At 43.7% G+C, this 25,042-nt stretch overlaps 1 protein-coding gene across 4 annotated transcripts in view; it reads left to right on the top strand.

Moving 5' to 3' along the window:
- The window catches only part of GRIA3 (glutamate ionotropic receptor AMPA type subunit 3), a 262,136-nt gene that overhangs the window by 1,639 nt on the left and 235,455 nt on the right, over window positions 1-25,042 (top strand). For all 4 annotated transcript variants that reach the window (XM_010991643.3, XM_010991644.3, XM_010991645.3 and 1 more), the window contains one exon: window positions 394-552. In XM_010991643.3, the coding sequence (XP_010989945.2) occupies window positions 394-552 (159 nt within the window). The remainder of the gene's footprint in view (window positions 1-393; window positions 553-25,042) is intronic.

Raw genomic sequence — 25,042 nt, 5'->3', positions numbered from 1 at the left:
TCTTCGCAACCTTTCCTTTTGCGCCAGGAAAAGATGAACCAGCTTGTAGAGATGCGGGGGGCGGGGGGCGACAAGAGGGGAGAGGAAGCTACTGCCTGAGAAAGAGCCAAGTCCCACTCTTGGTTCCATCGTCCTACCCCAGAGCAGCCCTCTCTCCTCTTTCCCCTTCCCCCTTCTCTCCAGACTCTCCTCTTCCTCTTTAGTCTAGAAGAAAACCAGGTTTCTCTTGGCCAAAATTTGAGCTCAAAAGAGTCTTCAGAGACACACAGGTTGAAAATCAATCGTTATCGTGCATCCCAGGACCACTGAGGTTATCTCGTATCTCTAGTGCTCCTCAATTTCTAACTGCTCCTGGGGGGACACAAGCCAAATCTCGGTTCCCTTTGCTTATAGGTGGACTTTTCATGAGAAACACGGTGCAGGAGCATAGCGCTTTCCGCTTTGCCGTGCAGTTATACAACACCAACCAGAACACCACCGAGAAGCCCTTCCATTTGAATTACCACGTAGATCACTTGGATTCTTCTAATAGTTTTTCCGTGACTAACGCTTGTAAGTAGATCTGCTTTTCCTTCTTTTGGGACCCAAAATTTGCATTTTGCTTGTGGGACTTGGAGTATGTGCTGTCGGGGGCGATTGCCTCAGTAGACATTTTAGGGGCTCTAGTCAGTCCAGGTTTCACGCGACATAAATCAGCTCCCGGAGGATCCGGCTGAGGGAGGGACTTAAGGCAGTGCACAAAACTCTGTCGTGAATAATGTTTGATGCAAAAGTTTCATTTTCCTCTCTGTTAAACTGGTGTTCCCTCCTCCACAATCCCTCCCCCACCCCCTTTTGAGGGGCTGGGGAAAAAATAGCATGGTTGTTCAGGGAAATTTCTCAAGATGGGGTTTTAAAAAAAGAAGCCTCTTGATTGAGTCAATTCAGGATGTACACTACTTGACTGTTAAAGCTAGCGCCTGGCTTTAGGAATGAGCTGAATTTGACAATTGCCTAATATAAAGGAGCCAAATATGAGAATATCTGCAAACAAGTGACCTTGAGAGGCAGATCAGGCTGGGTTCCCTGGCCTCTTTGTGTCCTAGAATATCACCTTTCTTACCAAGAGAGCTCTGATACAAACTGATAAGACTACAAACTGATTACAAGTGATGAATGCCTGGCAAACTGAGGGGAAGGGAGAAAGTGCTCAGGTGACTATTTGGAAAGCTACTTCTGTTCTGTCTCCCCTAGTGCTGTTCGGCCCCCCCCCCCATCACTGTTAAGGACACCACAGTTCTTAACTTAGAGCAGAGGGTGGAAGGGGGAGGCTTGCAGCAGGAAAACTGAATATCAAAAGGGAGGAATTTCATCAGCCCCAAAGCTGGTTCTGAAACTGCTAGTTGTGCCCAATGATTGTTCCTGTGGAAAGGGGACATTTTGAGAAGTAAAACCACGAGAACCCGAATGACAGCCTGTTGGACACAGGTTTTTCTTGAATAGAAGGTATTATAAGAAAGACGGATTATTCTTCATCTAAGCGTATTTCACTAAAAGTTTTCACAGCAATGAGGCTGATGATGGCATTAATATGTTTTGCTTTTATGATTGGTGTAGTCTGGAATTTTTGGTTTTCGGTTTTCCTTCAGGGAAAAAAATGATATTTCTTCTGTTTGGTTGGTGAAACTTTGTATATGACTTTCTTCAAATTCTTCTGCCTCAAAGGATATGTGTGTGATTTCCAAAAACTGTTGAAAGGGTCTCCAAGGGCACAGGCTCCCTAGATTTGAAAACGTAGGTCAAGGGGATGGAGGTGAAGTACTTTGCAAGAAATTGTGACAGTTATCAGCTTTAAGAAAAATTTAGCTGAAAATACAGATCCTTATATGAACATGTTCTGAGATTCTCTGTATTTGACATTCTTTGGCTTTCCGACATTGACAAAAATAGGAACTTATTAATTCCAGCTAAGTGTGAAAGTTACAAAATGTCTGTCTATACTTTGCATCTTATTTCGGTAATCCCAGCCTGTCTCTATAGCACACTTACAACACACATCTGACTCTTAATCCTGCAGTGCTGTGATCTTGTCAAGAGGCTGGATTTCAAATGCAGCTTCCTAAGTATCAATTAGAACAGGTTTAAAACCAAATACATGAAACTACCCAGATTTATTATTATTAATAATGAATGATATTTATTTCAACCCACTTTAGTGTCTTTCCACTGATGAGGACTGAGATAAGAGTGCTAATTAACTTCTCAGGAATGATTGATTTCCAAGGTTTTTGGTCTTGTATTTTGTGGTCAAATCAGATTGACACTCGCCCGCTCAGGGCCATCAAAACCTACTCAAGGAGTAGCTAGGAAATGATCCTTGCCATGTGAAAAGCTCAGGTTTGAGAACAGGCAGTAAGTCATCCATATGGGTGTTGAGTTACCTTAATGCCTTACCTCTCAAGGCAATGAAGGAACAGCCATGAAAGGAAAAGAAATTGATCAACCGCCACCCCTCCCCCAATCCACAGCACTTCAGCTCACAAGCTTACAAAGCTGGGTTATGGCTGGGGCTTGAAAGTGTGGGATAAGGGGTGTGACTCACTCGGCAACAGGAAAGACAACACAAAAAGATGACCTTGCCTTTAGTTCTACCAAATACACACATATGCACACACACAGGAGAAATTTCCAGAAACCAGTGATGTGTACCCAGCTGCCTGTTGCACACTCAGACTTAGCAGCTCCGAAGACAGAGGAGGAAAGCTGTCATCTTTTCTGGTCCCCAAAACAGTCCTCTCTGAATGTCACAATCATTGAATGGGGGCCAGATCTCAAAGCTGTCTCCTTGCAGCTGCTGCCTAGGATCTTAGTATGAGAAAAATGACTAGTCCAACCACAGTCTGATAGTCTCTGAATGCAGAAAACAGTCATTTGATGGGGCCAGGGAAGCCCTGCAGTTCTATCTCATTTCATTCACTGGCTTTGAATGTTCTCTTTCTCATGGCAGTGAAGATCACATACACAGATGTTGGCATATAATACTACTTCAGCACTAAAGCCTGGCAGGTGACCCCAGGTTCCATTCTTACAGTTGATTGCACTACTCCACAGAGGAGAAAAAGCCCTGGATCTTCTGGCCTGCCCTTCCTTGGAGACCTAAGGAGAATTTGAGTAACCCCAGATAAGTCCAGATCTTGTCACCCATCTCTCCTATCGGGTTCAATATGGAATAGGATGGCAAAAATTAAAGCAACTTTCCCCTGTTCCTATTCCAAATTCCCAGTTTCAGCTTCCCCTGACACTAGCGTTGATTTCTTCCCATGATCTTTCCTGCATCCTCAATCCTGCAGCAGGCACACACTTTTGAGGACATAGATATGCAGGTAAACAAATACCCAAAGAATAAATAAAAGGTAATACCTTCTGTATGTGTCCCTGCTCTCTGGCTCCCTCCCCCAATGTATTCGGAGGGTTTCCTTACAATGAATCCCAGGCATCCGTTATTTAAAGACTCTTCTTCACCAGCAACCGTTGGTTTTTTTTTTTTTTTTTGCACAACTCCCAAGAGGTTTGCTTAAGACAGACTCCAACTTCATTCCCCGTCTTAAGAAGCTAATAAAAGCATCTTTGGCTTTGAAAGGTGGTTCATTGGGGATCTCAGCTCAGAGGTGAATTGAAGTTTATCGAAGAGACTCATCTGATTTGGAGCACATGTTCCTATTTTATAGGGATTAATTGAGTTTGTCGCCTTACTTTTCAATTTGGCTAGGTAGCCACAGGAAGAAAGATGGTGTGAATATTATGATTTCAGGACACATACATTCTTACATATGCAGAGGCACCCATAGACACATAATCCATATATATCAAAAGAGATGTACACACATGTCTGTTCTTTAAAAGACAGATTCTATCATCCTAGGGCTCTGGGGGACATGGAAACACCAGGGGACTGCTGGGTCCCACTGGCATGGATTTGCTGCCCTGGTTCCTCAGGAAATGCCTCCGATTCCCTTGAAGTCCCCTCTTGTGTCTTGCTGCTGTGCACTTGTAGTGCACTCCACACTACATCGCCCCAGCCTCTGCAGTGTCAGCTCATTAGCACACAGATCTCATATTCCCTCTCCGCACTGTCATTGCAAAAATTGCTGTTGTACACCTTTACAGCCAACAAATGTGCTCATGGATTACGCACTGTTTGCAAGAAGCAAGGAAAAGGCAAATGTAACAAAGGTTATTCACCACGGAATTGTGCTCTTAACGCGTTGGCTTAAATAAAAATCTGTTTGTTGATGGAGGCACAGTAGTGATGGTGGAACCGAGAGTGGGACTTAAGAGTGCAGGCTCTAATGGAGCCCCAGGCAGAATCCCTTTTGCTGGCTAAATCTAACTCATCAGCCGCAAATTTTTATTCCATTAAATCTTTTTTCGAGCCATTTGAAATATACCTGCTAACTGAGAGCACCCTCCTTTTATAACTGAGAGCGTTTCGCTACCAAGTGTACTTAGCTGAGACGGGTTTCCATCTCTTGCCCACAGAGTCACAATCTAATTATATAATTATTCTAATTGCCAGGATCCATTTAACTGTTTAAGTCCATTTGGGAAAGAAATGTCTCCCCTGATCCTATTCTCTGCTCTTTGGTAGGTTTGGTTTTGTTTGTTCTTTTCATGTAATCTTTGGAACCAGGGTGAAGCCCCGCGGTCTCACCGCTCCTGCCTTCAAACAGATCTTCACACACTAACCAATATCGATTGCACCAGCTCCACCTCCACCTCCCACTCTCAACTCCCCCATCTTTGCTCCTCTGCTGTTCTCTGGCTCTTTCTTTGCTGGCCAGTCTTCAACAGGCTCGCTGGCTGAGCTCACTTCTCAGCCCCTCTGGCCAGCTGGCTTAGCCCAGTGAAGCACGAAGAGGTCGCCTTCCATGGTGCCAGTCAAAGATTTAAGTCACCTTCTCACAAGGTTTATTATGGTTTTTCTTTAATCTATTTTTTATGTGGCGAGGAGAGAGGAAGGTGATGCTGTTCATTTGGGCCATAAAAATAGATGGCAATCAGCAGGCTGGAAAGGTGAGCTTCCAGCAAATTGTACTACCTCCCCTAGAAGGCAGCTTCCTGCTGATCTACTGAGGGGGTGGGCGGGTGGCAGGAAGGGGTTGAGGGGTAGGAACAAAAAAAAAACGACTTTGCTGTCCATCTATGCCTACTATAAAGTGAGCCATGTCTTTTTTTTTTCTCTCACCAATTTTAATTCTTTTCCTTAAAATGCAACTAGTTTCTCACATCCCCCACTTCTGCACTTCCTTAATTCTGTATTTCCCTCCCTACTCCCCAAGACTGAGAATACTGGGGGCTGGTTGAGATTTTTATGATATGTTTTTGGTTCCTGATATATTTTGAAGTTTCCGGATTACAAGGAGTCAGAGGTGATTGGCTGGTTTCAGTTGAACAGATTGAAAACTAAATGAAGCTTCTGAGGCATCGCTATTAGTCTTCCTTTGTGGGTAAGAGATTTAAAGGATCAAAAGACAGCATGGATTTTAAGAGAGGGCTGGAATTTTCGAAGGTAGCATTTATAACTTCAGGGGAGGGGGACACACAGGCTAATTCAGATGATTTAACTTTGAACTTAGACTGAGACAGCAAATATATTTGAAGGACCTGTCATAAAATTTTCTATCTTCTCTGAAGGTCAGGAAAATGGTTTGCTTACTTTACCTGGCCCATTAAAAAGAAACAAGTTTTGACTTGTTCCTTTGGCTTTGACACTTTGGGTCTCAGTGGATGAAATGTCCACAGGAGGGTGCAATGAAAATCCTAGGCGGGGACTCTGGGTGTTTTCCAGCTGGAGTGTAGGAGTTGTGCAGACACAAGAGGAAGTCCCTCCCTGCTTAGGAGTTGTCCGCACTCCAGTCAGAGTTACCGATAGCTTCAGCCTGGGTGTGGCTGCGCCTTGAGCTTGGGCAGCAGCCCCCCAAAGGGGCCATTACTTGGCCAAAGGTTATCATAAGCAGAATCTGTCTCCTCACACTTCTCCCTCTTCTCTTGCCAGTATTTTCCCGTCCTGCTCTGCCTGCCCAGCCCAGGCCTTTCTGCTGGTCTGACTGGCCCCTGATTCTGATATCCCATCCACAGTAAACTTACATAGGAACTGTTTCCCGTTCTGGACTTTTCCAGACCTAATGCTGCTTCTCCATCAGGATGTCTCTGTTCTTGGTCCCTCCTCCTCAGGACCTGTCCTCTACTTTGGGGGTGACAGCTTTTTATCGAATATAAGAATATAAGCTGAAATTGGCTGATTAGGGGTTAATATACCTAACTGGGGAGTATTTGCTTTAAAACTAGGGACTCTGGGAACCATAATGCCTCAATTCTAAGGAAGGATACTCAAATGCGGGTGTTTCTGGACATGAGGTACAGAGTAGCTAGCTGTTCATGCTACCCAAACCAGAGATTAGCTGACCCTGGTCTTGGAAGACTTCTACAGACCAAAGTCAAAAGCTGCCTGCGTGTGGTGGGTTCGATATAAGGACACCCAAGACATAGGGCAGGTGCAGTTTGACCATGTTGAATTTTTAAAAAAAAAAAGCCTTTGTGGTAATTTGGGAAGCAGCCAAAGTTCACAGGGATTCATTTTATTAAGGAAGTAAATGGATACAGCTTTTTGTATGTCAATCATGCCTCAATAAACTGGTTTCTTTAAAAGTATAAACTTTTTAAAGGTACTGCTATAGCTCAATAAAAAATGTTAAAAAAAAAAAAAAGGTTGGGGTAGAATCTGAAGGTGCCTATGTGGGCATTAGCAGGAGATGCGCTGGCATGGAGAGCCATCACAGGAGGGGACAAAGGTGGGGAGGAAGCTGGCTCTCAGAATGAGAGCCTCCTCTCCCTAGGATGGCATATAGAATGCAGTGATTATGAGGCGGCATCTACCTCTGGAGAAACTCGGAAGGCGAGCTGAGCAGTGTCTCCTCCCCGCTCCCTCCATCCCTTCCTTGCCTTTTCTCAAGTGTACACTCTGGCCCCTCCCAATGGAAATAACCAGAATACTCTCTTCTGAAATTCTGTTTGAGCCTTGGCCAGAGACACGCTTATAGCCCTCTGTCTGAACTTCCCTTCCCTTCAGTTCCTAACTGCCATTGGCTTCTTTAGCACTTGTCCTCAATATAACCATCATTTGTCCTTATTTGGAGGAGACATGAGAACCAGAGTAAGGGAGAGGAGAGGAAACACAGCTGGCCATGACCCCTTAACCCTACAGGGCACAATTCAGTCTAGAGCAGCACTTCTCAGCATTTCACATGCACACCAGCCACCTGGGGATCTTGTTAAAATGAAGATTCTAACTCAGTTGGTCTTCAGTGTCCAAGAATTTGCATTTCTAGCAAGCTCCCAGTTGATGCCAATCCTGCTGGTACTTAAACTACACTTTGTGTAAGAAGAGTCCAGGGCACTGAGGCTGTGATTACCAAAGAAAAAGGCTCTCCCAGACCACCTCTTACCCACATCTGTACCTTCTTGCCTTCCAGAGAAGATTCTATGAGAGACACATTTGGCCCATTCTGACTAAAATATGTCCCTATCATATTCCCAACAACCCTGTGTTCATTTCAGCCACATCTGGAGGTTGCATGACTAGATGTCTGATGAGAGCATCTACTTCAAGTTGCTTTTTGTAGGGATTCGGAATGGGGACTGGAAGGCAGGCTGAGAGAGGAGGTAGCTCATGAGCAAGTATGACAGTATCTTGACTCCTTGCCATATCCCAAAGTGTCCCTTTTAGAAACAACCTGCCCAAGAGAGCTAAGGTTGGCATGCAGTTCCAACTGCCTTTCCACTTTGCTTCTCTGGGTCAAGGCATGCCAGAAGGGGGCATGTAGCACCTGCTTCTCAGCTGTCTGACTTCCCTTCAACAGGCTTAGAAACATGAAGTACAACACAACCCAAATTCTGTCTGCTTCCCTAAGAGCCTGAAAAATTGACTCCATTTTCAAGGCCGGTGCCAGGCACTCATTGTGAGACAGAGGATGGGGGGGCGGGGGCAAGTAGTGTCACTTTCTGACATATTTGAGCTGAGGACTGCTCCAGGGAAGTCATGAAAAGCTCACCCAGTGTCTTTTGAGGACTGCCAAATGGCACCCTCTTACCCAAAATATTGCCCCCCAACAGTCTGCCATTAGTCTGGAATTCCACAAAAATTTATCTGTGTTCCTGCACTGAAGGCCTGTACTAAAATGCCAGCATGCTATCTGGAAGGGGATGAGTTCAATCCTTATCAGCCATCCATATTTCAACCAGAATTCTTTGCTCAGATCACCACCTGTTACCTTGCAGGCTCCTCCTCCGAGGTTTACCAAGACAGGTAAGTGACCTAGAAGAAGGCACCTGCCCAAGAAATGGGGTGCCAAATGGATGGTGGGCATTCAGGGAAGACAGGGAGATTCTTGAAGATGAGGAAGCATCCCTCAGATACACATCACCTAGTTTGCAACAATTGACCCTCTCCATAGATAAATTCTGATAGTTTATTTGCTAACGATTTAGTTGCTTTTGACACTTCAAGTCACACCCTTATGATGGTAGTGGGTCTGCTCTCTCTTCCGTGCATGGTTGTTTGTTGTGATGGGTGATCGTAGCCTCTGGATTCCCCACAATTACTGTGGGATATTTTCAGAAGCATAATCAGTTCGTGATAGGGGGTGGTGAGGATTTTTTTTTTAACCTTTTAAAAAATGTTTCAATCAAAAACAGTCCCCTGTCAGTTATCTATGATTGATTGATCTACCTTGCCAATTACTCATTGCAATCAGGGCCCTCTTCCTTGCAGCTGCCCAGAAAGGGATCCAGCTACCAATAATGGATGAGACAGGAAGAGATCAGGACCCAGCCCACAGAAGAATAATTGGGTGGATGTGGGTTTCTGTGTGGATGAACAGCTTTGTACATTTAAGATAGTAAGGCCATGAATATCCAGTCAGTCAGAACCTGTTATAGATTCTCAAATATTCTTACATCTTATTACTATTTCCAAGGCTACTTGTTGGTTAGTTGAAAACATTATTTCTTGAATTGGACCACTTGTAGCAGAATCACCAGAGATGCTTGTTAAACATATGAACTCTTAGGTCACACTCCAGACATATTAAGTCAGAAGATATAAGGACAGGACTTTTTAACAAGCTCTATGGGTGATTCTTACGCACACTCAATTTGGGAATCACTAGTTTAATTAGCCTTGGTACTGCAAACAGAGATCTATGGATTCAGACTGAATATTTGTCAAGCACGCACTAAGCACTACACATTGTACCAAGCACTTTCACACATGGTTCTTCTGTGAGGTGCTGTTGGCCCATGCAAGCATTAGTGAGTTTGGCTCTCAGATTGGAAAATTCAAGACTTGCAAGCACTAAGAGACTAGCCTCAAGTCACAGTCTCTGAGATGAGCAAAGCAAAAATGTTCTTTGAGATGGTAAATAGAGACAAGGAACTGATTTACATTTTGACAATGCTTCTTCCCTTCTTTGCTTGTTAGCTAATGACCAGTCCTTAGCCATGCTATAAAGGAGATGTCATGGTAAATACTAACCCATTTGTTAAAAATAGATGCATTGCAATCAGTTTATATAGCATTCATTGTGGCCATCCTTGCTATCAACAAATTTAAAACCAGGGCTGAAGTAATAATAATAACTCCCATTCACTGAACCCATGCCATGTGGAAGACATTGCATTAAGCATTTTACATACCTTAGCTCATGGAGTCATCACAACCTTGCTGGAAAGGAGCTACTCTCATCCCCATTTTTTAAAAGAGGAATCGGAGGTAGTTCACAATATATATAAACGACTAGCTCAAAGTCACACAGCTGGCTAATTAGTGAAGCCAGGATTCTACCTGAGATCTTCGTGCCTCTAGAGTTTGGACTCAATTTCCCCTGGGGTTGAAATTGCAATTGATTATAGGGGCCAGGTGGATAACAGAAATGTGGAAGTTGGGCTAGGTATGGAGTGGTGGGGCCTGTGGCAGTCTGGAGGGTCTGTGTTGCTACCTGAAGACATTCAAATCCAAACCACCATGGGACAAACATCTGCAACAGGACTTGGGGTGGTGGGAGGTGGAAGGTACCAGTTTCTGACCTCTGTGTTCCCCTATCCATCTCCCTCTCACAGCTAAGTTACTGGTTGAGGGAAGCTCTGTTAACTGGTAGTTATAAGTACTGAGAAAAACAGAAAAATCTCTCCTTGGTAAGCAAACAAACAAACAAAAACCTATCTTGACTTTCCCTTCTTAGTGTTCCATCAAGCTAACTCAATATAGCAGAACTTTCTGTTGTCCTTATGGCCCTACATGCAGACACTGTATATCCAGCGGCCTTTCACGGTTGAGTGCCAGCTCAACTCTGACTAACCTTCTCCCAGGCAATGCTGAGGCCTGCAGCAAGGTCAGAACGCTGGCACAGACTCATTAACAAGTGCTCAGCAGGTCAAAAGAGGTACTTCCAGGGGGTGCTATAGGGGAAATGACTTAGATTCTGGTACATGCAAATCGCAGGCCCACAACTGCGACGCTGCTGGGTCAGGTAAGGTTCTTTCAACATTTACCCAGGGGGACACCCCAAGACAGAGGCTCACCAACTTTAGACGGGTCCAAAATAGAGACTTAACGTAAGTTGCCTGGAGTTATAAACTGACCTAAGCCAACTGGTCATTCACAATCATCAGGTGGGTTTTGTTGGATATCAGTAGCCTACCTTCATTAGAAGGAGGGCTATGGGTCTTCTTCCCCATAACCTCAATACCAGGTGTAAAAGTAAGCCTCAGACAAAATTCTTTTTCTCATTAAAATAATGGCAAGCAGGCATAAAAATAATTGGACTGCCTGTTCAGTAGGCTCAGTCAAGTCCAGCTCCCTTTCCTTTTAGGTACACCAACAGCACCTTGCATGAAGGTTCACTTGAGGCAGAGAAAACAATACCCTAGTGGCAGGATGCAGCTAACCAAGAATCCTCAACAATGGCTGCGCACAGGACTATTTACAAATTAAGCCTTGGGTACCATTCTAAGGGATAACACTATAGAGCTTGCTAGAGCCTTCTATCTCCTTCCTGCTAGTTGGGGAACACCTCTACCATATTTCTAGCCAATCCACATATGTTAAACACTGCTGATTTCACCAATGAGAAATTTAATGTTAATTAACAAAGCCTCTGGTGTTCAGAGATACCTGAAGTGCTTGTAGAACCACTTCTTGATTAGAATTATTAAATGCTGGATAACCACTCCTGCACTGTGTATTTCCCAATAGGGGTAACTGACCACCCCAAGGGTGTAGATTCAGACTGAATAAGCCACATATATCACCCAATTTATGCTGAAGTCTTATAAAGTAAATTACAGAAAATATAACATTTGAGATACCATATTTCTTATGGCCTTGGGAAACAGTAAAAGCTGTAGGGGGATATGGAGTCCAGTGGAATGAGCAATGGAGCAAGAATTAGGAGATCTGAGGTCCACTCTCAACTCTGCCACCTACTGCCTTGATGACCTTGGCCAAGCCACTCCATTCTCTGCTTCTAGTTTTTATCATTTGTCATTTGTGTGATGTACACATACACACCTATTGTGTATGTGAATATGTGTGTGTGTGTGTGTCATTGCTTACTGTAAAATGGGGAGGCTCTTCTGGATGATGTCTGAGGAGGCTGCCATTTTTCACATCCAGCCATTCACTCTTGTCCAATTCCTGCGATCTCCCCTTCTGGTAATAATCTCACTTCATTGCTTACAGAGGAAAGATCATCCAAAATGAAGCACCTCGGATTCTTCTACTACATCTAGAAACTTCTCTTCATATTCATCTAGTCTCTGCCTTTATAAGACTATGATGAAACTATTGAATCCTTGAAACCAGTAGGCAGTGCTTCCAGTCAGCTGGGGCTCATCCCTGCCTGCACCCTAGCTCTCCTACTTACTAGCTGTGAAACCTTGGGGCAAGTCACTTAACTTGACTGTGCCTCAGATTTCCCAATTAGAAAGTGGGGGTAATGATAGCCCTCGCCTCCTGAGGTTATTAGGCATTTTAATTCTCAAATCCACGTGAAATACTTAGAGTAGTGCCTGGCACATACTGGATATTATTATTATCAGCATAATCATTAGTTTAAAATCCTTTGAGCTTTTTGCCCTAAAAACAGAAACCTAGTTTCATTTGAAAAGTAAAATCTCTTGTCACTTCAGGGACCAGATTTCCTTCCTGAGCAGCTGCCCTCTGAGCCTTTCTATAGTTCTCAGCTCGTCCCCAAACCCAAGATTATTTTTTCGGCCAAGAACACCATCACAGCACCCTCTCAGATCACTAGCCCACCACGGTGACCCCCTACATCTCTCACCCCTGCATCCAAATTTGCCCACCCAGCTTGCCTCTTGTGAGCGACAGCTCAGACATTCTGTGATCAAAAACTCAGATTCATTTTTCTACATAATCCAAGAACTGCAGGTTCAAATAAACTGTCTTCATCTCTAACCCCATCTGCTTCCAATCACAAAATGAGTCATCCTTTCTATTCTTTTATGACAATCCATTATCCAAACAATACACATGTAGTCCCCCTGACTTCCGAAAGGCCCAGGAGGGGTCCACATGTCTTCTGATGGTTAATTCGGAAGAAAACACTTGGGCCAAGCACCCGGGGGACTGACTGGCTCTGCAGCCAGACCCTGGAGCTTCTCTTAGAAATGGGACTGTCCACTGAGGGACACAGGAAGAGCAACAAGGAACTGCTTGAGGCCTCACCGGAGGACTGGGACTGCAGGACCAGTGGAGAGAGGGATTTCTCCATGGGTCCTGGAGTCAAGAGCCCAGGGAGCTGAGGGGAGAGGCACTCCACACTGCCCATCCGCCTCTGGGGCAGGCACTGTCCTGGCACTTACACACTGCATCCATCTTCCCCTGGTCCTTCCGACTTCCTGGTAACACTTCACATTACACAATCATTTTAGTCTCTTGCCATCCAGATGATGACAGCTCAACGGAAACCCACTTCTGGCACATCTCTGAATCTAGTTACCCCTTTGACTAAATATCACAGCCTCTTACAAGAGTTCAGTGAACTTTGTGCAAGAGTTGCTAAGAGTGTCCTTTGATCTCCTGGTTTCTGTCAGTCCCAACTCTTACTGTCCCCAATTCTTCCCTCTACTGCCTGTAGATTGATAGAACATGAGGAGAAGGAAGCAATGAGGAAAGCTGAGCTTTCTCCTGGGTAAAGAGAACCGGAGCATACAGTCTCTCCTGGCTCCTGGGTTGGCACCTAACTCTCTGGAGAAATGGGTTGCTCTTTGGCCCTGGCCTAGCAGAAAGCTATTTCTCCTAATTTGTTTGGAGCGACCAGAGGGCAAAGAATGGCTCCAATTTGGACCGTCTGCATTTGGCTCTGTCTCTTATTTCACTATGTGACCTTGGGCAAATTACTTAACATCTCTGAGCCTCAGTCTCCTCATTTGTGAAATGAAGGTGACTATAATAGTAACTACCTCATAAAGTTGCTGTGAAGATTAAATGAGATTATTCATGTAAACTATTGACCATGATGCCTGGCGTGTAGTAAGTGTTCAATAAATGGTAACTATTATTAACACAGAGTACTGAGGTGGTTGGTAATTGGCGGAGAGGAATAGAATCAGTCAAAATCAAACTGTGGAACAGATTCTTCCCATTGATGGCCATCCCTAAAGCCCTGCAGACTAATTTGTACCGTCCGTGACTCTGTAGCTGGAACCAGGCCAGATGGGGACATCTCTGAGTACTCGCAACGCTGCCTCGGGGATAAGGGATTTCCTTTGGGGCAAAGCAAAGGAGAAAGAAAGAATTGGCTTGATGCCCCCAAATGTCAGGGAATATACACCAGTACATTTACTCATGCCACCACTGAGTGAAATTGTCTAGAAGGTCATGATCTCCTCTGATTTTTTTATCTGAACTAGATATGCTTGGGATAAAGCAGCACGGATATGATAACCTTAGCACTTGCTATCTTGAAGGAAAAATAACCTTTCTTCAAATGTAAAGTCTATTTTAATGTGGTTGAAAGTGGGAGAGTAGAAAAGTGGGTCCTGGAATCCTCACTTAGACAAGGGAAAATGTGGTGCCTGTTGAGCTCTCCCAGCCAGGATTTTTCTGAGTTCTTTTAATTAAGGATGATGTGTGGTTGGAAGTTTAGAGCATATCAGTTTGAGTGGATGGATTTTCTTCTTTTGATGTTGCTTGCCTAAGTCAGACCAAAAATAGCAAAGGAAGGAGATATAGAAAAGGTTAAAAGAGAAATTTTGCTAATGTGATTTTCCAGCATTTCGGTCTCCATTCTCTCCAGAGCAAAGGTTAACTATCCGATGCCACAAGCACAGACTCACTAGAAAGGAACCAGCTGAGGGCCACTAGGCAGTGCTGTCTTTTTCCTACCCTCTCCTCTGTATTCTGGGCTGATCTTCCAGCATGCTGTCTCCAGCAGACCCAAACCTGGGTGATGACCAAAAGCAAGTTTTCCTCCCTATCCCAGGGGGCGCTTGTTCCACCTGCATCACCTCCTCTTCTCATTTCCTAGCCATGCCCACTTTTGTGTGCCCTCATGGGATCACTAATCTTTTCTTTTTCCTCTCAGGTGAGGAAACTAAGGAACAGAGAGGCTAAATAATTTGCCCAAGGTCACACAGCCAGTGGATGGCTAAGCCAAGATTCTGCTTCAGGTCTTCTAACTCTTGGCACCTCTCTAAGATGTCTTCCCAACATAAGCCTTTTTCTTTTAACTTTCACTGCTACATAATGATGTTACATATGAAAATAATGACAGCCCTGTCTTTTTCAAATAGGTGGCAGAGGGGAAGAATAAATCCATAGCAAGTGAATTAGAAATGCAGTAAAGCATGAGTTTCATGCACCCCAGTTAATGGTACCTTCCATTTAGTGCCTCCAATGTTAACCTGTCATTTTACCATCCTCTGATTTATAGTCAGGAATGAGCAAAACAAAGTCTTGAAAGTCCTGTTATAGATTGCAGACTATTGGCGATGGATCAAGTAGTTCTAGTCCAACTACCTCATTTTGTGGATGAGGAAAGTGAGGCCAAGAAAGGAGAAGAGATTTGCCAAAGGTGATGCATCTCCCGAATGGCAGAAGCAAGATGAGAATCTAGACTGCCAGATTCCCAGAGCAGGGTCTTCTCCACCGTGTTCTGTAACCTGACCAGCAGTGTTGTACTAAAGCAACATCACAAATTTCATGATGTTACCATTTACTGGTAGCTTTTTTTCTCTGATTGTTTCATGTACATAAGTCACATTACCCCAACTGGATTTTTTACATGTTGGACATTTTTTTATGATTATAGAAACTACAATGTAAAATTCATTCATGCTTATTGTAAAAAAACAAAACATACAAACAAAAAAACCCTTTAAAAACATAGATAAGAAAAATCATCCAAGTACAGTAAAAAAATCACCCAAAATTGAGTTTTGAGTTTTACTATATGTACCAATTTGTATCCTGCCTTTTTATTTTATATTATATAGGGTACATTTTTCTGGACCTCTTAAATGTTCTTTGAGAATTTGATTTTTTGAATGTCTATAAATTACTGTATCACATAGTGTCATTTTATGACATATAGATGCCATGATTTATATAACCGTTACCCAGTTTTATGCATTTTGGTGGATTCCCAATTCACTGAGGTTTATAAGTATGCCAGAACCTCCTATAATATCTGCATCCTAGGAAATATTTAATAAATACTTGCTGACTGATTAGTTGCCTTGACCTTTCTGGAATGATCATTATTCTTCCACCAGATAGGGCAACCAAAGTGAGAACTTGACCATCCAGCCTCTTTAAGGTACATGTTATATAACCCAAGACAGGCGATACAGCATTGGTGGTTATGCTCAGAAGTCAGACTTTCTGGCCACAAAGCCTGGATCCATCACTTTCTAGTGATATAGCAAAGGGTGAGGAATTTAACCCCGCCACGCCTCAGTTATTCTCTCTGACAAATGGGGAAAATGGTAGTGCCCACCTCATAAGGTTGTGGTAAAAATTAAATGATAAAATATGTGGAAAGTGCTTGGTGTATAGTGAGCACTCAACAAATATGAGTTGCCATTATTCACATCATAAAATATAAAGTATCATATATTCTATTCCTTGTCAAGGGAATAAAGCACCCGACTTGGAGTAAGAATACCTGGCTTCTCATTTCCTCTCTGCTATTTTCAGATCCAATAACCTTGCATGAGTTCTTTTACTTGTCTCAGTTTCTTCATCTGCAAAATGGGAATAATAGTGCCTGAGCTATGTACGTTATGGGGATTTTATGAAGATCAAATGAGAGAATGAATGCGAAGGTGCTTTGAACACTGTGAAGTATGATTGCTAGGGATATAAAATTAGATGTAATGTGTGGTTGTCGTCAGCAGGATTAGAGATGCAGAAGGTGCAGGAGACTAGGCTGAATAGCCTGAGCCTAGAAAGAGTTTCTGAAATTGTACCCCTAATGTGGGAAATAGTGACTGTTGTAGAGAGAAGGGAACTTAGAGACCATCTCACCCAACAGCTTAATGTTATAATAAGAAAAGATTCAGAGAGGAGAGAGCTTGAGGTCACAGAGCCAGTCAGAGAAATGGGATGAGAACTCAGGACTCCTGATTTCCTGAGCAGAGTCCTAAAGCAGTCATTGCAGCTCCTGATTTATTGACCTTTGTCTAAAAAGGTAAGGAAAAAAATCCAGTTATCTGTGGAATTCCTGTAGGTAGGACCTGATTAATTGGCATTTTATTGCAAGGACAAACCACATATAACATAGCTCTACTATATTTTTAAGCGCCAGCTTTATCCCAGGTAAGGGAGAGTAAGGGGGCCAGAAAGTGATGGGAGAAGGGGGGTCTCAGTCAGGTGGGTGAGTGCCCTCAGACTTGGCCAGATTCCCAAGGGACTTGCGTTGTCCCCAGAATGACCGCTACAGCAGATGGCCTTTCTTTGACTGTTAATATTTATCTTTGCAGTCAGTCCTCAGTTGTGTTTTTGGAAAACTTGGTAAAGCAGATGAAATTGCCAGTTGCTTGAAAATACAATTGCCAATTGTTTGAATGAAGTAAACTGATTACAGCCAGAAGACGATTCATTTCGCCCTGGCATGCATACAGCCGATGTCGGGCAAGAGCTGCGGCGCTGATGGCAGCTCAGATATCACTGCATCCCCTGAATTATATCCCTCCAGGTACTCGGTAAATACGTGTTGGATACTTTCATCTTTACGCTATTTTAATTGAGATGAGAGCACATAAACACTTCCATCTGACAACCTTTTCAAGTTCAACACTGCAGAAGGTTATTTTAAAAAGAAACAAGAAAGGAGTTTTTCAAGAGCAGGCTCCAAAGGTGACTAAAAATGCCACCCAACAAGGCAGTCCGTTAAGAAATGTAGTGTGAAATGTGTTAATACGATAAACCCAGATGAGGTCTCACTATTCTTAGCTGCAGAATTTTGGCTGCCTTTCCCAGCTGCCGCCGTGGCCCGGACAGAGTCCATCAAGGTTTGCCCCTGACCCTCATCCTGAAGTGCAGCCCATCCTCCCTACTGCCAGAGGCAGCCGAGCCTCGCCTGGTCCTCCACACAGCTCCTGCAGAGAAGGCCTCCCTGCCTTGGCCAGGAAGCACTGAGGGGAGGGAGGCGAAAGCATCAAAAAGCCCTCTATCATGCCGCAGGGATCACTGGCTGCTGCAGGTAAAATGTTCACAGGCGAAGGCCAGCCCAAATTGGGCCTCTTGTGTCTGGAGGAAGTGGCCATAGTCTGAAATCAGCAAGATGGAGGGAAGGGTCAAATGAGCTTGCTCACCAAGCGAGAGGCACCCCCTGAAAACTGGAAAGGAACAAATTTCAGGCAAGTCAGAGGCAGGCCGACTTTATCCAATGGAAAGTAAACATATGGGCACCCTTAGCCCAGAGTTGGTGCCAGCTGAAACTAAGCATACAGTCAGAGAAGGTTCAATACATTCATGCTGCTTAGGGACATCTTTCATCTCTGAGCTCAAAATCAGTGAGGATGACCAGTTCTCTGCCAGCCATAGGGAAGTTACGGCCTCAGAATTGTGACTGTGTTTTCCAATTAAGCTAGGGGGATAAAAGGTGATATTTAGGGTTGGTGGGCTCAAAATGAGTTGCTAAAATCTCTGGTTTGTTCAGAGTTAAATTCTTCCACACATATAAGGGAGGCAGTATGTTGTGGAAGAAAAGCCCTCACTCTTGCCCTGTCACTACTAACTAGCGATATGATTGCCCCTCTCTGGGCCTCCTCACCTTTTCCCATTTGGAAAATAAGGCCATTAGACTAGGTGACCCCCGAAGGTCTCTTCCAGCTTCAAATACATTTAATTCAGATGATACCACAAGGTTCCCTGGGGGAGTTTTGGAGGGGCTCAGCGCCTTTCCTTGCCCTCCTTTGCTCAGGAGCTCAGGCCCCAGACTCCACCAAGATGTCTCACTCAGGACTGGCATTCACAGCAGAGGTCTATTCCCTGGAATTTATATCTCCTGGCTTCCCCTGCTTCTCAAACCCCCAGCTGCCTGGTAAGGAGATAGAACTGGTCCTTTCTAAGGCTTTGGTTTGGTTCAGTCCAGTAGGCAAGTTTGGGCTCCAAATATTAGAGACAATATTGCATGGGCTTTAAAGCTAGAGCTGACCTGGGTTAGAATTCTGGTTCTGCCGCTTCCAGCTGTGTGACTGTCAGCAAGGTACCTAAACCCTCTGTGAGTTGCAATACTACCTCCCTGCTAGAGTGACTGTCAAGATCAAATGAGAGAATTCACAGCAAATGCTCAGCACAATGCCCGGCACATAGTAAGAGCTGCCACCAGTGAGCATACTTTTCCACTCTCTGCTAAATAGATGCTGAGCTAAAAATCAAAAGCAGTAAATCAATCAATATTGAGCTAATAATCAAGACCATAACTTTTAAGTGATGGCAAATTATTCGGCTTTTCAGAGCCCCCCCCCCCAATTTTGGTCCCTATAATGGCATGTTTACAATTCAACAGGGGCATTCTGGATTGGAGGTATGGGATGCTGGTAGAAAAATCCATTTTACAGTAAGGTAGACAAGGTAGATATTATGACTATCCCCATTTCATAGTTAAAGAAACTGAGGCTCAGAGAACTTAAAGTGTTGCTCCCAGTCAGAGATAGGGGCAGGACCCAAATCAGTCTCCTAATCCTGTGCTCTACCCGTTCACCGCACTATCTCCATTTACCTTGCATTGTAAAGGAATGAGCGGTTCCATTGGAGCTATTTTTCCAGATAATTGAAGTATACATCTTTCAGCAGTGCAAGTGCTATTTTTATTTTAACCATTTTTGAAGAAAAACTTTCTATAATGCATCCCACACCTCCACGCCTTATTATGCAGAGGATACAGATTACTGTGCTTTTAATCGTCTATTTTCATAGCCTTCTATCTCTTCTCTCACTGTGAGGCTGACAGTGTTCAATACTTCCTAGGTGACTGAAGATAACACATTAGAAATGGGGTGCTCCTAGAAGCAGGTGTACTGAAATGTGACAGTTGACAGTGAGGGAACAGAATGCAAAATAACCAGCTATAAAAGTACAGCAGCCTGGGGCTATTTAGTGCAGGGACCAGTGGGCCTAAGAGGCCACATAGTCTCATGGCCAATACAGCCTGCGCTGGAACTGGAGCTCCCGATAAAGACCCAGAATCATCAATACAAAATTGTGTTGATTCTATTGTACTGGGGTACCATGGGGAAAGGAGGATGGGAGAGGTCCATCCCAGCTGGGAGGAGTATTTCTTTTTCACTGACAGTGTTTAGAATTGCCTGTTCATAGTGATAAGAAAAGGTACTTTTAGGGGGTATGGGTGTAGCTCAGAGGTAGAGCGCGTGCTTGGCATGCATGAGGTCCTGGGTTCAATCCCCAGTACCTCTGTTAAAAAAAAAAAAAAGAAAACGGTACTTTTAGACAATTCATTAGTCTTTAAATTCTCTACATATAATGCACCCTCTTATTGTTTGTATCCTGGGCAGACCACTCCCGCCACCCCCACCTTGGTGTGCCTCTGCTCTCCTGTGTTTAAAAAGACAGGCAGGGGGGTTTCCATTTTAGATTGATGCCCATTTCAAATGGCTCAAGAGTTGGTTGGTGTGTCTAAAGGGGCAAATCTTCACTTATCTGGAAAATGGATCCCATGTGAGATGCCTGGCAAATTACTGTGTGGTTAGCCTGTCACTTTCCTTTCCTCGTCTCACCTGTAATTTCAATTAAAAAAAAAAAAAAAAAGCCCTACAAGGAACCCCACTACAGACAGCCATCCTATTGGCCTGTTGCAATTACTTGGATCTTTTCAAGTTCCAATCAGAATGGATTCTGCTTTGCCTTCTCCATCTCTGTCTCCTCTGACCCGGCAAAGTTTCCCATCTCTCATCCTGTCACTTAGCTAATGGTGTGTATCCCTCTTGCATACATTCCAGAGTCACTGGCTTCTTTTGCTAGTGGAATCGTCAGCGAGATGCTCGGCAGATGGCTCACTGGCTGCCGTTCTTGTCCCCTCACTGCAGCAATCTGTTGTTCTAAATCAAAATGTTAATGAAAAATAAAAGAACGCAGTGCCAATGTCTGTCTGATTTAAATTAATATAGAGTCATACCTTTTGAGGCAGATTTTACTGGCACAAGGTTCTCCGTACAAGCTACCCATGTTGGGTTTTTTCCCTCTCTCTCTCTCTAATTAAAATTAAGCACTTTCATTTATCTGAGTCTCTCTTGGTACCCCCAACCTGTTCTTTTTAATAATAACAAAGGCCTAACAAACAGTCAATTCCAGCATTCCATGGAATGGCATCTCACCTGGCGGAAGATAATTTTGAGAGATATTATATGTGATGTCTAATTATAAACATGCTTTGATTAGATGCTGTTTTCAATACTGGAATGACATGTTTACTAAATGCTTCGAGTGCAGCTCTAAGTTAGGCATGTAGTTATTGAAATCGCTTTCAATCCAGTTGTTTTAAAACTGCTGGCAAAATCATTGCTAATTTGCTACTTTTTTTACAAGGGCCCTTCACTCTGTGTGCTCAGTTCAGTATTCATTTCTGCTGCAGCAACAGGACCACTCCCCTCTTCGGAGAGAATGCGTGTGTCTGCAGGATTTAGCTATGCAAGACAAATTTTCAACTTCCATTTAGAGAAGAAGGGATCACGATGATGTTAACACATCTGGTTGACAGGAAATCACCTCAATATTGGAATTTGTCCCAATTTCTGGAAACCCAAAGAACAGGTGTTTCAAACAACCGCAGGAGACTGCACCTTCATTTGTTCTTCCTATGACTCCTTTGCAGACACTGCTAGGAGGAGTCCTGGGAACAATAGTTCACATAGCGCCTCCTACATACCAGGCATCTTTCTAAATGATTTATATTTACTCTTTCAATCATCAAAAAAACCTCCTATGATTTAGGTCTATTTCACAGGTGAGGAAGTTGAGGCATAGAGAAGTAAGTTGCCCAAGGCGACACAACTAGTAAGTGACAGCTGGAGAGGAACACAGTCAGCCTGGCCCCCGAGCCTTCGCCTTCGCTTGTAAGCACAATATCATGCTATTCTGTGCTGGAAGAGCCACAAATTCCAGTCTCCTTGGAAGTAAGCTATTGTTTTCTTTCAGATACGTAGGAGGTTTTCTTTGCTCAAACTGCTGTGCAACTTAGAATTAGGCTTCTACTTCAGTGGGGCTTGCTCCTTGCTAAATGCGTGTGCTGTTTGCATGTGTCATTGTCGTTAAGACTGAGGTGAGTCAGGCAAATCAAGCCCGAGGCAGCAGGCACGCAGGAGGAAAGCCTGGCTTCTCGGGTGGGAGACTGGGATGCTAGGCATTAGATCAGTCCTCTCAGCGCTGTGCACTAGTCCACCCAACAGTCCTCACAAGAAAAGGCCTAACGCGGGTACAGCCCACAAAGCCTCCATCTGCACCAGTTGACCAGGTCAGGACTCTGCTGCGACACAGCTTCTGGTCACCCAGCTTCCGGCTCAGCTCGCCCCTCTACCTCTAGGCAGAGCCACCACACAAAACCAAGCACCATTGAAGTCCAGTTTTTCCTCTGTTGCTCAGAAGCCAGTTTGGCTGGAAAAGCAAACAATAAGACCTGGTTCTCTCTAATTAAATACACGCATTCCAGGCCTAGGGATTTACGGGGGTATCAAGTCGTTCAAAAGAAAAAGCCCCTAGTGGGAAGGGATTGTGCAGAGACTGTGTAGAGAGTTGTTTCCCTTGCTAAGCCTCACCTTTGTAGTTGTATTTTTCTGGCCTTACCAGGGACAAGATGAAAATATGAGCTTGGAAGAGGATATTACTAAACAGCAGGGTGTGTTAAAACTCTGGACTGGGAGCCAGGAGTCCTGGGTTCTAGCTCCAGCTCTGTCTCTAAGCAACCATGACCTCTCTGGGTCTCAGACCCTTTGTGAAATGAAACGGTTTGAGTGAATAGGCTATGAGGGCTTTTCCAACATTAAAGATTGTCCATTTAATTAGCCCCCCTCCTTTTTAATGAAAGATGATTCTCCCTAGACACAGAAGGATACTCAGAGGGTGATTTGACCAAATGATGCAGAGATTTGAGCTGTTTTGGGGTGTTTCTGAGCAACCAACTCAGACCAGAGTCAGAAAGTAGATTCCTTTTGGGCCTGATCTCTTTCAGTTGATATTGCTGGATAAATTTGCTCACTCCACTGAGTCATCAAATCATAGGCTCATTGAACCTCTAGGATGGAAAGGACCTTAAAGGTCAGCTTTTCCCATCTCCCTCCAGGGCTGGGCTCCCCTTTGTCCAAACACAGCCAGTCTAAGCATAGGACCAATGCCAACTTTGTACATCAGCAGAAGAGATGCTGCTTACCTGACCGGATATCACAAGTGCTGGCATGGGCCCTCTGGCCTTCACCCCCAAATAGTTCTTCCTCCTGCTCACTGATGCCAAAAGCCCCTTTAACCGAGGGCCTAGACTTTTATTCTACACTGAAAATATATAAGATACAAATCCCTTTGGAAGAGCTGGCGCTATCTAAATTCATATCATGATGCATGTAACTCACATAGCAGATCCTATCATGAAAGCAGATTTCAGTAGTAAAGAGAACCGAAAGACACAGAATTCTTGAAGAGAGTGAAACAGATTTCAGTGGCAGGGAAAAGTTATATAGAACAGGAATGGAGGGAGGGTGGAGAACCTCAAGTGGTAGCCTGGTGGAATGTGTAGCAACTTAGAGCCGGACTTGGCTTTACATCTCAACTCTGCCACTTACCTGCTGTATTACCACGTGCAAGTCTCTTAACCTCCCCAAGTCTTAGTTTTCCAAACTGTAATATGGGAATAATAATATCTGCTACACATAGCTGTTGTTGAGAATTAAGTGAGATGTCCGTGCAAAGGCATAATTGTGGCACATTTGATTTCAATACACTTTTAGCACTAAATCCACAGTGTTGTCATAGACTGATGGCCTGGGATGCATCTGTCCTTGATTACGCCTCTGCAGCACTCACAGGTATGAATGTTGCTGATGCTCTGGTCTGCAGCCACCAGTACTACTATCAACTGTCTTAACCATCCATGGAGATAACTGAATATCTGATTCAAGCACCAGCCAGAATAACAATGGTTAAGCAACTGAAATGCCAACTTAGACCTTGATCAAGATTTACAACTGCAAAGAGACTAGTTCCGTACTCAGAATTTGAGGGGAGCCATAGTTTTCAAGCCTGCCCAACTTAGCCCTGTTAATAGGAATTCAAAGTGGTTTCCCTTATTAATTAGCTCCAACCAGGAGTAAATGTACCTAGTGGCTTTCTTGAAAGATGTCCCCGATGTATATTTTAACTTTACTGTGAAAGAAGAAAGTTAACAAATGAAATACTGTATGGTTTCAGCATGAGTTTTAGGTGTAGGGGCAGGTAGCAGGAAGGTTGGGGGTTGGCCTCTAGTCATACTGCTGGATAATCTTGAAGTCTCTATAGCTTGACTGCTGGCCTGTGCCCTTCCTTCGACATGATTAGCTTGAATGCTGTCCTGTTCGGGGTTGAGTCTTACTGTATTTTTTAATTTGTGAGATGGTGCTGGTTTGGAGGGGCTGATTATAATTTATTATTTTCTATCATAGAAACATGATACATTTGGGGCTCAGGACTCCTTTTTTCCCTTTTATAGAGTTCAAAACTCTCTCTCAAAAAAAGTCACTCTTGCAAGCTGCTGTGTGTTTGACCATTTTCCTCCTTTTGTTTCCTCCCTTCTAATCTGAATTGCCTACATTTTCTATCCCACAATCTGCCTCCACTTCTATCCCACAATCTGCTTCTATTCTCACTCATCTACCAACATTTCCCTTTTGAGTTCACCAGTGAGGTCCTTCCTGCCAAATCCAAGGGCAGTGTTTCAGTTGTTCATCCTCAGTCTCTTTGCGATGATACACTGAAGTTCTTTCTTTACTTCCTGCTGACACTGCACTTTCTGGATTCTCCTCTGATTTTCTACCTATTCCCTTTGCAGCATTAGGAAAGTCACTTCTCCCTTCTGGGCTTGAGTTTCTTCATGGCCTTTGATGTGTCTGTCCATGATTACATCTTTACATAGGGGTTTAAACAGGATAGTATCTAAAGTGCCTTCCATATCTAACATTCTATGGCTCTGAGAATCAGTGAGATATACCTGAGATCCTTTGGCTTCAACCCGTTGTAATGTTTTTAATATTGAAGGTTTTGTAGCTAACTTCTGCCTACTTTAGTGTTCCAGTAATTGATATGAGTGTACAGACTTCATAAAACTGGGTCTCTGCTGACTTACACACATTTAGTCTTTGTTTGCTTTCCATCTTTATCTAAGAATATGTATGTTTGAAGTGCCTGTATATTACACTGTACCTTTATTGAAAATAGATACAAGGTACATTCCAGAACAATATCCTATTGCTTATGCTTAATATTAGTCTTTCAAAAATG

Source organism: Camelus dromedarius, chromosome X (genome assembly GCF_036321535.1).
Source record: "Camelus dromedarius isolate mCamDro1 chromosome X, mCamDro1.pat, whole genome shotgun sequence".
Lineage (NCBI taxonomy): Eukaryota > Metazoa > Chordata > Mammalia > Artiodactyla > Camelidae > Camelus > Camelus dromedarius.
The sequence above is the reverse complement of the archived record's forward strand: the minus strand, read 5'-3'. Positions and strand labels throughout refer to the sequence as shown.